The sequence below is a fragment of the Nicotiana tabacum genome, chromosome 18, assembly GCF_000715075.1.
Source record: "Nicotiana tabacum cultivar K326 chromosome 18, ASM71507v2, whole genome shotgun sequence".
NCBI classification, from domain to species: domain Eukaryota; kingdom Viridiplantae; phylum Streptophyta; class Magnoliopsida; order Solanales; family Solanaceae; genus Nicotiana; species Nicotiana tabacum.
In genome coordinates, this window is record NC_134097.1 from 84,222,293 (window position 1) to 84,235,729 (window position 13,437).

Genomic DNA, 13,437 nt, shown 5'->3' on the forward strand with positions numbered 1-13,437 from the left:
TTATTTGATTTAGAATAAATAAAGGAATGCGGATAAATCTTTACCCTCCATTCATGCACCAAGATTGATCACACAATTAATTAAGGAGTTTTGCGTGATATAAAATGACAATGGTTGATTAGTGGGATCTTAAAAAAATTATATACTTTATAATCTGGCAATTTTCACTTTCAGCAAGTAGGCAACATTGAATCTAAAATATTTATCTTTCAGTTGGATCGCAATTGCTTAAATATGTTGAAAGTCCCAGAGATAACTTTGCAGAATAAATTCTTTCATGGCCTGGCTCGTGTTTTGAGGGAATAAAATATAATACGTGATCTGTCCATTTTTATATTCACAGGGATGTTGGCCTTTCAATACTCTCTATCCAGCTTTAATTGACACAATTAAACTAAAATAATTCAGCTATATACGTCAATCAACGAAGCCTCAAACCCAAAACAATTGGAAAGCGTTCACGAATCCTCTGTTACATATAATTTATAATATCCAATATCAAAAAAATTGAGAACTACTATTTTAAATATAATGCTTTATGCAGTACTTTATTACTTAAAGTCCCACTACAAAATCGAATTAGTTGTCAAGGTTTAAGTTCAAATATCAGAAATTTTGATATCAAAACAGTCGACTGACAAGTAAAATGGGAAGATATGAGTATTGAAAACTCAACTACTTGACGGAAACAACTGCACTTAATATTATTACCATCAAAGGACCGTTTCAATATACAAAGATAAAACACCATGAATCTGTAGCTCAAGAATTTGCAGGTCCAATTAATAAATCCCAGAAAAAGACGAGGCATAAATCATTTACAAGTGCAAGATACACATAATTGAATCATATGTACTTGTTTGCCCATATGGTATTCAACAAAAACAATAGAACCACATGGGCAAACTTCTCCACTATATTTTCACATTGAAAAATGAATACCATCCACATCCAAGCTTAGATTAATATTCATTCCCCTCTTCCAGCCCAACCCTCATGATCTTTCGACAAATTAAACTAACAGGATATACAATTTACAACTAATGGCAGAGCTCAACCAAGCTTTTGTTGAAGCACAAGACAATAAATGAAGTCGCTCTATGATCAGAGGAGCAGAAGAAACTGTCAAAGCTGCAACTATCCCGGGCCTCTATATGATGATCTTGAAGGAGGTCTATTCAAGTCTGATGCTGGAGCCGGTTGCTCAGATTCTTCCAGTATTTGTGCCTCCTGGACAGAGAGAGTTAAAAACTGAGATTTCACACCCCAACAGAAAGTTCGGAAAAGATGTAAAAGGCATATGAATGTTCAAAAGAAAAGGTTAAAATATCAAAAGTTGTTAGCTCACACCATGGTTCATCTTCACACCGGTCATACAAAGTTCCCATGATTTTATTGACATCTCAACCGAAAGACCTATGTATTAAGGTCAAAATTGGCATCCAACTGAAAAAATGGAAATGCCAGTGTATATGCTTTATTGGTTTATTGCTCTCCCATCCTGAACTATTCCCATCCTTATCATTGTCTCATTCATGAATTAGATTCTTTCTTGATAAAAAATGAATAGAATAACAGAACAAACTCATGTATCCCAAGTTTGTCTTTGAGGATTATATGAAACTGCACAGAGACCTCGTATTCCAGGCTAACGACTCCAGGTCAGAACCAAAGAAGGCAACAGAAACCAGTGTCAACTGTTTCAAATCGCGTCAGACAATTTTAATGTAGTTTAACATCTGTAAACTATTTGTTTTGTCTGAATGGTTGATTAATGCCTATGAGTAATTCTGAAAGATACTAATTTGTTTTCTGTGATTGGTTTGTAATTTATAAACAATTTGATGTAGTCATGTCTGATACTGCTTTTCTACTTGATATATCAAGCACTTAGTGTTCTACCAACTGTGGTATGCTTGAATTAGTTTTAAGAATTTTAATATTTCAAATATTTTTCTAATTTCCAGAATTTTGTGAAATCTATATATTAGGTAAAGCATCTTAATGCAGGACTCAAAAAAATTAGTCTGCACTGGTGTAAGCATCTTAATGCAGGACTCAAATTGTATAAGCAAATTAAGAAGATGGTATGAAGCACAGCAAACCTTCGTTGATGAAGTAGAACTAAAACATGAGTGTGTCTGTGACTTTAAATGCAAGCGATGTTGATGCTGAATCTGCATAAAGTGCTGCAGTCTCGAAGAAAAATTTATTCCATTATGAATATCATAAGAACTTTCATTCAGGTTGCCATCCTCGGGAAAATGGGATCCACCTTCCCCATGATTATTTTGAGAATAAGGACTCCCAGATGAAGTTCGTCTTAATTGTTCTTTCTTAAAGGAGTATGAAGGCACAGTTTTCAACCTAGTACGAAGAATCTTAAATGCTGCACTTTGCTGCACGAAATTGACAAGAAAATGTTTTAGATTAGACAAACAAAATCACACGCATATAAACCATGGGATGTCCAAGAGTAGTTCTGGATATTTAGCATCCAACAGTAATCAGCATGCTCTCACAGCACACACCATGTCAGATAGTTAAGTAGGAATGACGATGACAAGAAAAAAGAAAGGACATGTCTGCTATACATCTACAAGTGACTTTCATTAGCACTTCTCGAATTCAGATTGTGCTCAGATAGGAGAATTAATCGGCATCATTACCTGGGGTAGCAGCATCAGTAGACCATACAAGGCTTTTAACAACCATATGTATCTTCCAGGTTCAAGAAGCTGCAAGGAAATAACCATTAAGATGCTTCAAAAAAAGTTTTTAAGAAAAAAGACAATTAACTTGTACATGACATCACGAACAAGAACATGAGTTTGATCCAATTAACTCTAGCTTCTATATAACCAAAGACAACTAAAAAAAGAGTTCCACCTGTTACAACATGAGTTTTCAACTCCAATTTGTTCTTTCTTTTTTCTTGTTCATTTGCCAGGCAGGTAAATTTTTGCAAGTCTTTTGAACACTTTAAAAAGTACTTCTCGGAACCAAAAACGAATGTAATGCACTTAATCCTAAAGGCTAACAGAAAAAAAATGTATTTTCTTTTTTCCTCAATCTCAATTGCTCATCATCTATCACAAAATAATTTGCCAGAGCACCACTACTATGATTGTACCATATAAAGGGAACAACTCATGCATCTTGAAATGGGTAAAAGAGAAATAGGTTGACAAGAAATGGACATTGGGTCTAACTCAACTCCAACAGCTAGCTCATGAAGTGAGGATTTTCCAAGACCAAATAAAGAGACAACAACCCATTTCCTCAACCTATTTGGGACAATATAACAACCCCACTTCCTCCTCCCTGGCACGCCCAGGCTTGGTTAACTAGAGCGTGATAACATGACATAGGGACCCAACATTGGTACCAAGAACAAGAATGGGTCTAGTCAGAAAAGTAACTTAAAGTACTAACTACTTCTGGTGATCGGAGACAATAGAAAATTGGATGGGTTGCCTCGGAATGAGTAGACAACCCTTAAGGAGAAGAGATCAGCCTTTGAAGATACCCGGAAAAGTCTTCACGCGCCTGCACGTTAACCTGACGCACTTGCTGGAGCAAGACCTTCAGATGGATCCGCGAGCGATGGAGTCTGACGGAGCAATACGCTAGGGTTTGCTCATCAGAGGGTGACGAAACTTGTGGTGGCTTTAGAAATGTTCTACGTTTAGAAATGAATCCAATGTTCTACGTTTAGAACTCAATAAAAGGAGAAATACTTCAAAATACCTGCAGTCTGAGGTAAGCAAAGGTCGGGGTCTCCAGAAGGTGGATCAATTTGTCTAGTTGGACTAAGAACTTGACATTGATGTCTTCCTCGACCAAAGATTGAATAACAGAACTTGCATGCTGATATGCCTGTAATGCAATCCAAAAAAAGACATGGACCCACATTGATATAGTGCAATATAAAACGAGCAACGGCTTGATAGAGCCATGAGAAAAATTCAGTCTTACCTGAACTAACAGGCAAAGGCTTATTATTGCCATCGGCGAATGGCACCATGATGCATACAAAGAAAGAAATAAGTCTTTCTCGGCAGCATTGATTAATGATTGTTTAAGAAGATTTCGGAGGTGGGACAATTCGGATGAAGTAAGTAAAATCAAATTTAAGGCCTGAAACAAAAAAGAAGCACACACAGGTTATGGAAATTTACAGCGTTAAAACATATATCAATTCTGAGACACACTGTCAAGCATAGTCAAAAGACTGAGCTGGACAGTTCTTTGATACCAATAATTATTACTCCCTCTGTTCTATTTTATTTGACAATCTTTTCTTTTTAGTTTGTTCCAAAAAAATGACACCTTTCTATATTTAGAAACACTTTTATTTTACCCGTAATGTCATGATTTTATAGCCTCATAAATGCCAGGTTCACATAAAATGAAACGGAGGGGGTAATAGTTAAGTCAAACGAAGCCTAATATCTCTCTGTCATTGCATTATTTCAAAACATTTAGCATAGTCAGTCTCATGTGAAATGATTAGAATAAAACCTGAACCATGATAGATGCAAACTCCAAATCTGATTCCCCTTCAAGTATTGTGGACAGTTCAAGATAAACTCTTTTAGCATCCAGAAGTACACATAGCCGACGAACTATTAAAGCTCCACGTCTGAAAGGAAATTAAAACACTAAGATCGGGTAGCATACAGCAAACATAGACACATTAAAAGTTGAACAAACAATACTTACTTCTCCAGGAGAGAGTAATCAAGCTGAAAGTTGTGAACTAGGAAAACAACAAGCTGGCGGAAGTATTGTGGATCTTCAGCTATGCATGCATGCACCTCAAGCACCAAAAGCACTACCTGGCAGAAAATTACGAGAAAATTTTGATGGAATCAGTTTGAAGGATGTGCTGGTCCATACAGAGATGATATCGTTGGCAAACTCGGCGGAAAAACTCTTCAGAATTTTTTCCCATACACAACTCATTAGAATAGAAACTTTACCAATCTGGAAAAAAAAAGGGAAAATAGAGTTTTAACCCCATCGACCAAAAAGGAGGAGCAAAAGAAAAACTGAAACAGGATAGATGACAGTTTATTTCAATCTATAGCTTATTTGGTCAAGTAAAGGTCTTTATACTTAAAGCTCAAAAATGTTCTTCATTGATTTTGATAAGTCAAAAAGTTCCAGCAACATCAATCAGAAGTAACTGAAGTCAATTCCAAACATAACCATTTAAACACCCACGAACAAGCGGAAGATGACCATTCATCAAAATCTTTCTTTTTCTCTGAGAATAAAAGTTGAGTTAGGTAAGGAAAAAGGTCCAAAGAGAATCCTCTATCAAATAAGTAGCCTACTATGTTTAATCATGCTCATTTATTTCGGAGTCCATATGAAGAATATTTAGAGTCATGAATGATTATACTTGCATTTATTCCCAGGATAGTCATGGAACGGAACACAGACACAACATCCAAATTTTACATAGATCAAAAGGCCATAGTCCAGTTAGACCACCAGCAAATGGTCTAGTTATCATGCAAAGAAGCAAACAGTTACGAATCCAGAATGTACTAAAATTCCATTAAACATGGGTTTGAGGAAATCAAGAAACTAGGATGACTACAATGGCAATAATCTCAAAGATCAAAAAAATGAGGAAAGAACAATTAGTTGGTGCTACATGGTAAGGAAAGGAAGTTGTAAAGCTAAACTTTGCAGGGGAACTATGCCAGAGGAACCAAACCAGTGCCATAGCCCATATACCCAAGTCAAAATAAAGACTCAAAAGCTAATAAATGGCTCATAGAATCCCTAAAGAAACACAGTCTGCTGCCACAAAAAGCTGAAAGACATGGATATATCTGTTGGTCCAATCAACAAAAGTGCAGCTATACATAATTGTTTCAAGCAGAACGACATTTGGACAATTAGGGTTAAATCAGTGAGACATCAAATTTAAGTATAGTAGCGGAAAATACCTCGTCGGAGGGATCTGAGAGTGCCTTCAAAAGAGTGTCGAGGACATCATTCAGAAAAACTAAGACCTGTTCCCCCAAAAATAAATAGAAAAAATGAGATGGTCAGTCATCCTTCCAAAGTTTAGAAACCAAATAAATGTAGATCACGGCAGCAAATATTGATTGACTGATTATACATGTTCTTCTCAAAATCTGAGTAATGAACTTAACCCATATTGGACATAATATATTACTTCTAAAAGAAGGACTAAATATGAAAATGATATTTCGAATTTGTAATATTTACTCCAAATCCATGAGGCAACAACTTTATGTGATAATAATATTCTAAGCAATGAGCACACTGGTATACCTCAAAATGTACATGTATACAAAATATTATCAGCTACTAATGACGAGCTTTTACTTAAACAGAATAAGACATTAACAGATGAAACTATGATACAAAACAACCATATAGAGAATGTTGATCTGTGCGCAAGAAACCTAGTATAGGAGATACTGTGGCTGTGGAACAATTGCACCTCCACAACTACATATTTGTGCTAGATAAAATAGATATATGATTTGTCTAATGTTGAATAATATCCAACTTAAAGACTTGTAATCCTCTTACACTATAACTCTGACAATCTAACATGAAAGAACCTGATATCCCAAGTTCAAATCCCAGCTATAAGTTTCAAAGTAAGCACAGTGTGCTCCAAACTTGGTGAGTAGGTCTATTTGGAACCTATGCTTGAGGGTTGTAGTAGCAAGTAGACCCCCTTATGGATTATTCAAAGTGCACAAATAAATCTGAACCATTGTCATCTAGAAAAATTCTAACAAGAACTATAAAAAGCAAGGAACAGAGGCTTCTCCTCCTAAGCCATAGCACGGCCACTCCAATGTTACATAGGCAGATCCAGGATTTGAAGTTTATGGTTTTGGAATGGTACTGAACTCATAGATCATGTGAATTACTGGGTTCAGAATTTAATATTTGTACATGTTTAGTAGATTTCTTAACTCATACACAGTTGTTTGAGCCAAAGTTATTGGGTTCGACTGAACCCGCATATTGTGCACTTGCCCCTACCGATTGATTCAATTTGCCTAAATAAACATGTTGTTAAACAAAGAAATTGTAGGTTCAATGATGATGAGCGTTCTTTTGTAAAAATATCATGACATTATTCATTAAACAAGCATCCACCAAAACACGAACTAGCAAGGCTCCTAATAGTCCTTTACCTTTAGGGACCATTTGGTTCACGGGAATAGGTGGGTTATCCCATTATAAATTTTGGGATTAAATTTATGCCGTGTTTGGTTGGAGGTATTAGCTAAAACCAATATTATGTTTGTACCAAAATCTTGGTATAACTTATTGCATATAGAAGGCGGGATTGGTTATCCAGGTTATAATCCTAAAGCTATAATCCTACAATATCCTGAATTTGAACCAAACGACCCCTTAGTATGTAGTTCAGTATGCTCTTAGTACCTCTTCATCACACAACATAAACAAAACTTCACTGCCTATACATAGGTGAAATAGCCTAAGTAGTACACACTCAAACAAGTTCCAAATTACATAACCTTCAAGTTGGTGAGAGAACGTGGTCATCAAGCAAAACAATAAAGGAGACCATGATCCAAGTGCTTGTCTTTACCTCTGACCGATGTCTATTTAGCAGGGTTGACATCCAGTGTAATGCTTCAATACGTGTTGCCTCCCGTTCATTTGACAACTGCCTGATAAACAGAATACATAAAGGTAACCATAAATTTTGAATTGCATGCATTGTGCAAACCATTTTAGTCAACAACAGTGAATATCAACATCTCAAAACTTCTGTGAACTTGTTAAATACCAGATTTCCCTATATAAGTAACTTCATACCTCCTAACAATGGAGAGAATTGCTCCTACATCAAATCCCTCAGCTGGGTCGGCCTTGATTCCACGAAGTTCTTCATTCGTTTCACGTGCAACCTAAAGGCCAGAACAACAGAAGATAAAAGTGAAAAAAAAAAAAAAGAAAAACAAGGAACACAAAGAAGCAAGAACAATGAAGAGAAGGTGGGACTAGAAGGCGATAAATTTAAGTACCAAAATAAAAGAGGCTTCCACTTACGACTCTTATTTTCTCTTCTTTATCAGATATACAAGGCAAAATTGCACCCAGAATGTCAGCATAATAAGGGACAAGTTGGTCTCCACCCAGTTTCACAAACTCATTTATCTGCAGAGCAAATAGTCTGGTTAAATTGATTGACAAAATAAACCAATTAGATTAGTTAACACCAATGAAACCCAAGCCAGAGCAGATAGAATTCCCGTCAATAGATGGCAAAGCATTCAATTACATGATGCACAAGCAATTACGGATGTCAAGGTCCTTACCCAAGTGACAGCAGTCAGCCGCGTAAATTCATCCTGTGAACCTGATCTTTGAACCAGTATCTCAGCCATGCGACCATAATCTACAGACTTCAAGATCAGCATTGTTCAAGTTAGAAGAGTTACAAAAAAGATTTCTTTTCAACAAATTATATATGTTTAATTTCTTATTTTTGTTTCTGATTTTTTAGGGGGAAAAATATAATCTTATTTGGAAAGGATTGACAAAAATAAAACCGGAGGAAAAGATACCTATATTGCATACAGATAGAGATCCATTACACAAGTACTCAAAAAAAAAACTAATACAGCGAGCCATATCTGAAACTAGACATACCGATACCCACATATCTCTCACTTAACACCTCAACAATGCTGTTAGGAGAAAGAAAATCACAAGTTATGATTTTCTTTTTTCTTTTTCTTTGTTTTCAGGAATCTCGCCACTCCTTCATTAGAACGCTTAACATACCATGCATGGAAGAAACCTTACTGGAGAGTTCTTAATCTCTTGTAGAAACTCTGAAAGTGCAGAATCAGCTTGTTGCCGTATTTCATGGCTGGAATCACTCAACATATTAAACAATCCTGCAGTTTATCATGTCAAATAAGACAACATGCGGAAACAGAACATTCAACAGCACATCTAGAACTTTTGAGCTCAAAACATAAGCATTTACCATCAAGAAAATCAGGAAGAAACCCGAGCATATCAATATCTGGAACACTGTCTAGAACCGTGATCCAACCGACGAGAAACTGGCGGACATAAGGGTTGAGGACATTCATTCTCTCTCTCAATAATGGAATAAATTCTTCAATGCTGAGTAAGAAACGTTATGTACCATCAAATCTATCAAATAATACTTCATCAAACTGAAAACTCAAATTGACCCCAAGTATGAAGATATCGCTAGTAGAAAACACACCTAAATTGATCGCAATACGTGACAATGTCCTGCATCCCAAAAAAGTTGCAAAACAATGTTACCATTTAAGATTGATCAATCAAAATATCAAACTTGCTAAAAAGCTTTTATCAAAACAACTATTTGCCAAAAAGGAGAGGGGTAACTCCACCAAAATGAATTTGTGGATAACGAGAACATAAAAAAGAAGGGGAAAAATAGAGAAAGAGAGATCTTCTAACTGTAACAGAATACCAGCAATAACCCCTCCAGATAACCACAAATACTCTGACTGAATACCAGCAATAATCCCTCCTTATAACCACAAATACTTTGACTTTGGACTCCCCCCCCCCCCCCAAAAAAAAAATCAAAACTTTCTATTCTCCTCTTTATTGTATTTCACTTAACAAGTCAATTTCATTATCTTTCTAAACAATATTCCATTACTCCTTCCTTCTACGATCGGTGCCTTAAAATTTAGAAGCGAAATAAAACATTTAAGAGTGCAAGAAAGCTTGTTTTACCTTGACAAGCCTATCTAAAAGATGAGCAGCACTCTGCACATTGGCATCTGAATCGGCTGAAAGCTTACATAAAGCATCAAAAATCTGATTGAAGAACACAATGAAATCTCCTCGCACAACCTACAGAAGTCACATGGGTAAAGTCCAAAAACCAAGATAAAAAGAAAAATCTTAGCACAAGCTCTTTTAAGATGGTAACATAAGATAAAAAGCAAAATCTTAGCACAAGCTCTTTTATAAGCCTCACCTTTGCAATGTTATAGAGAGCTTCACATGCATAATATCGAACTCTGCTATCTTGATCCGAGAAAGAATTCAAGACTGATGGCACAATTTGCTGGAACATCGCATCCGGAGGGTAAGTAAATTGCATAAAGAGAAAAGCAGACTACTCAGTAGTATAGCCCAAAAATACAATCATTAAACTCCCAAAGCAATACATATAGAAACACCTGTATGTCAATGAAGTAGCCATTGTAGCAAAAACTAATTTGGAAGCATGCATCAGATAAATAATAAAATTACATTGTGAAAGTGTTAATTCCTTCTTTTGTACGCAGCAAACAATTGAAGTTTCATCAACAAGGGCCTGCACAGCTGAACCTCAAGTTTTTCTCGTTTCAGGTAAAGGAATAGCTTACCTATTTACCCCGGACAAAAAGGCTTAACTCTCTTATCTCACACACACACCTCTCTCCATTGTCGCAAACACTTACAGCTTACCTCTCTTTCATGAATTCATACTTGCAGAAAATAAATATATAGCAGAGAAAAATGTAAAATTCTGTCTGTTTTGTAATTCACACTGTACACTCTTGGTACCGTTTATTTTAAATAAAATTTTACTTTACTGATCAAAGAGAAAATGAGAGATGGTTATAATGAACAATAGGGTAAGTGGTTTAGGTGTACGAATCTAGAAGCACGCAATCAAAGCTTGATGACCAAATGCTTATGGAGATTTGTCAATGATGACACAACTTTATGGAGAAGTATAGTGCAGCAGAAATATGGGGAATCTAGCAAAGGTGTGCAAAGAGAGTTCACTACTCCAGTGGTGTGGAGTTTAATTACAATAGAAAGCTTTGCCAGATTTTGAAACAAAATTGCAGGTAGAAGTTGGAGATGGTAGGAAGATAATTTTTGGCAAGATTCATGGCTAGGCCACTACCCTTCCTCGTCTCTGGGTTCCTAAGTATCCACTGTAAGTCCCTCCTCGTTTGACCAGACCTTTCTTAGTGCATGGCTTTTGGATCATTCATGAAACTTTTTGCTTATTAATCAAGGGAAAAGAAGTCATGGTCAAAACAGAATATTTGAACTGCACGAATAGAAAAAAGGTTCTCTATCTATTTGTGAATGGATGTAACACTTTTTTATAGGTCTCTCAAACTTATATGGTGTATCCACATCCCATAATAATTTTTCACTTTAACTAATACAGTAAATTTTCATAGAACTCATTAAGAAAAATATGAATATTCTCTAGAAACAACAGTGCGCTCATCAGATATAGACAAAGGGACCAAGACCATCAAACTTTCCGATTGCTAAATCATGGCACTCAAAACTTACAGTCATTCTCTCACATTTGCACAAAATTGATAGGAAGTTTTCAGATTTCATCATTCTACCTCAAGGTGCTGTGCTGCTTCTGAGGTCAAACCAACTGTCGCGGCAGCCAATCCGATCAACCCTCCCTAAACACAAAATCGAACACGGAAGACAAATGACCAACTCACTTTACAAACTAAATGAAGACAAGTTAGACAAGTGCCTCTGATATGACGGGAAATCCTTTCCGTAGAAAATGTTTTATTTTCAGTAAATCATTTTCTGGATCATTTGACAGTGATTTGATTCGAACAAGAGCATGATTGTGTACATAATGGCGTGAGTTGGAGAGTAGTCCTGGTTTTAACAACAATATCCAATTTTTGCTTGAAAAAGTGCTGGAATAAGAGTTGAGCCATTTGTAAAAAATGATTTGCACCCATGCAATAAAAGTCATTTTCTTCCTTTTGGCAGATAATATGCTCCAAATCATTTTCCACACTTTAAGGTAACCAAAAATTGGAAAATCATTTAATCAAGAAAAAAAATCTCCAGGAAAAACATTTTTTGCATCATACCAAACAAATTAAGAATAAACTCAGACTCACTTTCCGGTTATTAGCTTGAGGCGAGTAGGTATATTCTTGTGTCAACAAATTGATTACCGCTATAATCTTGTCATGATCACCCGCTACAGCCAATTGCTTAACAATCCCTTCCAACTACACAAACGCCAAAAGAACAACAAAATCTTGAACAACCAAACAATACCAATATTTCAAGTACAAGGACACAATACAGTAACATCAACTATGCATGAATTTAAAACTAGTTAAGTAGGCCATATCAATTCTCAATATTCCAAACACAGAAGAACATAGGATTTAAGTTATACACTATAACAGTGTAATGAACTTTTTTACACCATCAGTCTAATTTTAACCTATTATAGCAGGTTACTTTTCATCTGTTCTAGGTGACCAATCAATGTTACAGCTTAAACTCAAGGAATACAACAACCACAACAACATACCTAGTATAATCCCACATGTCGGGTCTAGGGAGGGTAATGTGTACACAGATACCCCTACCTCTCAAGGAATATAACACAAAATTTGAAGAAATGGAGAAAAAAGTATACCTCCAAAGCAGCATTCTTGCGCTTCTCATAGAGCTTATCAGAAAGGTTACGCAGAACAGCTGAAGGAATCACATAAAGGGCTTCCGCAGTAGCCATAGCACCAACAATCCCCTAACAACTCAAACCCAAAACCCCTTTTTTCTTCTCTAAGGTAAATATGGAGAAGAAAAAAGGAAAGAGAATATACACTGATCGATCTTTAAAACCCGAAATTTGAAGAGTTTTATTTTGTCTTTTCGTTTTTGTTTGTTTTAAATAAAATAATGTTGTTGGGGTAATAAAGTCTAAGCAGTTCACCAACAAGGAGGGCCACGGCGGAGCGGCAAGTACTCTTCGTCCTTGTCCATACGTTACGAGTTTGAGTCCGGTATGAAATACCCTTTGTTAGAGAGTATTTTACCCTAATACAGAATTTTTCGGTGTAAATTCAAATTTAGTCGGGCCCCAAATATAAATACAGGATATCGAGTGATTACTCTAAAAAACAAAAATAAGTACAGAGATCATTTTTTTTGTTTTTCTCTAAAATTTATATTCATGTGTTCTAACTCCACCTACAGTTGATTTTCCTCACTCAAGCTAATGTGAAAGTCTTTCAATCTAAGAAAAAAGACAATCTCATGTATTAAGTTCCCGCTATGCGCAGAATCCAGGAAAGGATATGTGAAAGTCCTTCAATTTAACTACTAAAAAAATAGTCCTTCAATCCATTAAAATATATTGAAGTGTTACTAGTTTTTACTCTTCTAATAAGTCACTCGTTTTCCACTTAAATTTTTATGTTTAAAGATTGAAATTAATTTTTTTGTATTTGTGATACTTTTTGCTTTTAAAATTCTAATAGGTAGAGGATTAAGTGATAACTTCCTAGTAGATTGATCATTTACAGCTTTTATGCAAAGTACGATTTTTGTTTCCTTTTTCCTTAAATTTCCAGCAAAATTAAGGGAAAA

The 13,437-nt window shown here is 35.7% G+C and overlaps 1 protein-coding gene across 2 annotated transcripts; it reads right to left on the minus strand.

Annotated features, from left to right (window-relative positions):
* Positions 1–820: 820 nt before the first annotated feature.
* On the minus strand, positions 821–12,855 carry LOC107828848 (protein VAC14 homolog). Of its 2 annotated transcripts, XM_016656227.2 has the most exons (20): positions 12,485–12,855; positions 11,952–12,065; positions 11,424–11,489; positions 10,037–10,126; positions 9,790–9,909; positions 9,284–9,312; positions 9,035–9,177; positions 8,848–8,942; positions 8,358–8,444; positions 8,089–8,196; positions 7,855–7,946; positions 7,625–7,706; positions 5,967–6,032; positions 4,726–4,841; positions 4,525–4,645; positions 3,979–4,140; positions 3,751–3,879; positions 2,670–2,738; positions 2,106–2,399; positions 821–1,230 (listed from the first exon to the last, which is right to left on the minus strand). In XM_016656227.2, the coding sequence occupies exons 1-20, from the start codon at positions 12,578–12,580 to the stop codon at positions 1,138–1,140; spliced, it is 2,172 nt and encodes a 723-aa protein (XP_016511713.1). In that variant the 5' UTR covers positions 12,581–12,855; the 3' UTR covers positions 821–1,137. The 2 variants fall into 2 exon arrangements, with proteins under 2 accessions (XP_016511713.1, XP_016511715.2); XM_016656229.2 differs by lacking the exons at positions 821–1,230; positions 2,106–2,399; positions 2,670–2,738 and adding an exon at positions 3,369–3,669 and having other exon boundaries at positions 12,485–12,853.
* Positions 12,856–13,437: the final 582 nt, after the last annotated feature.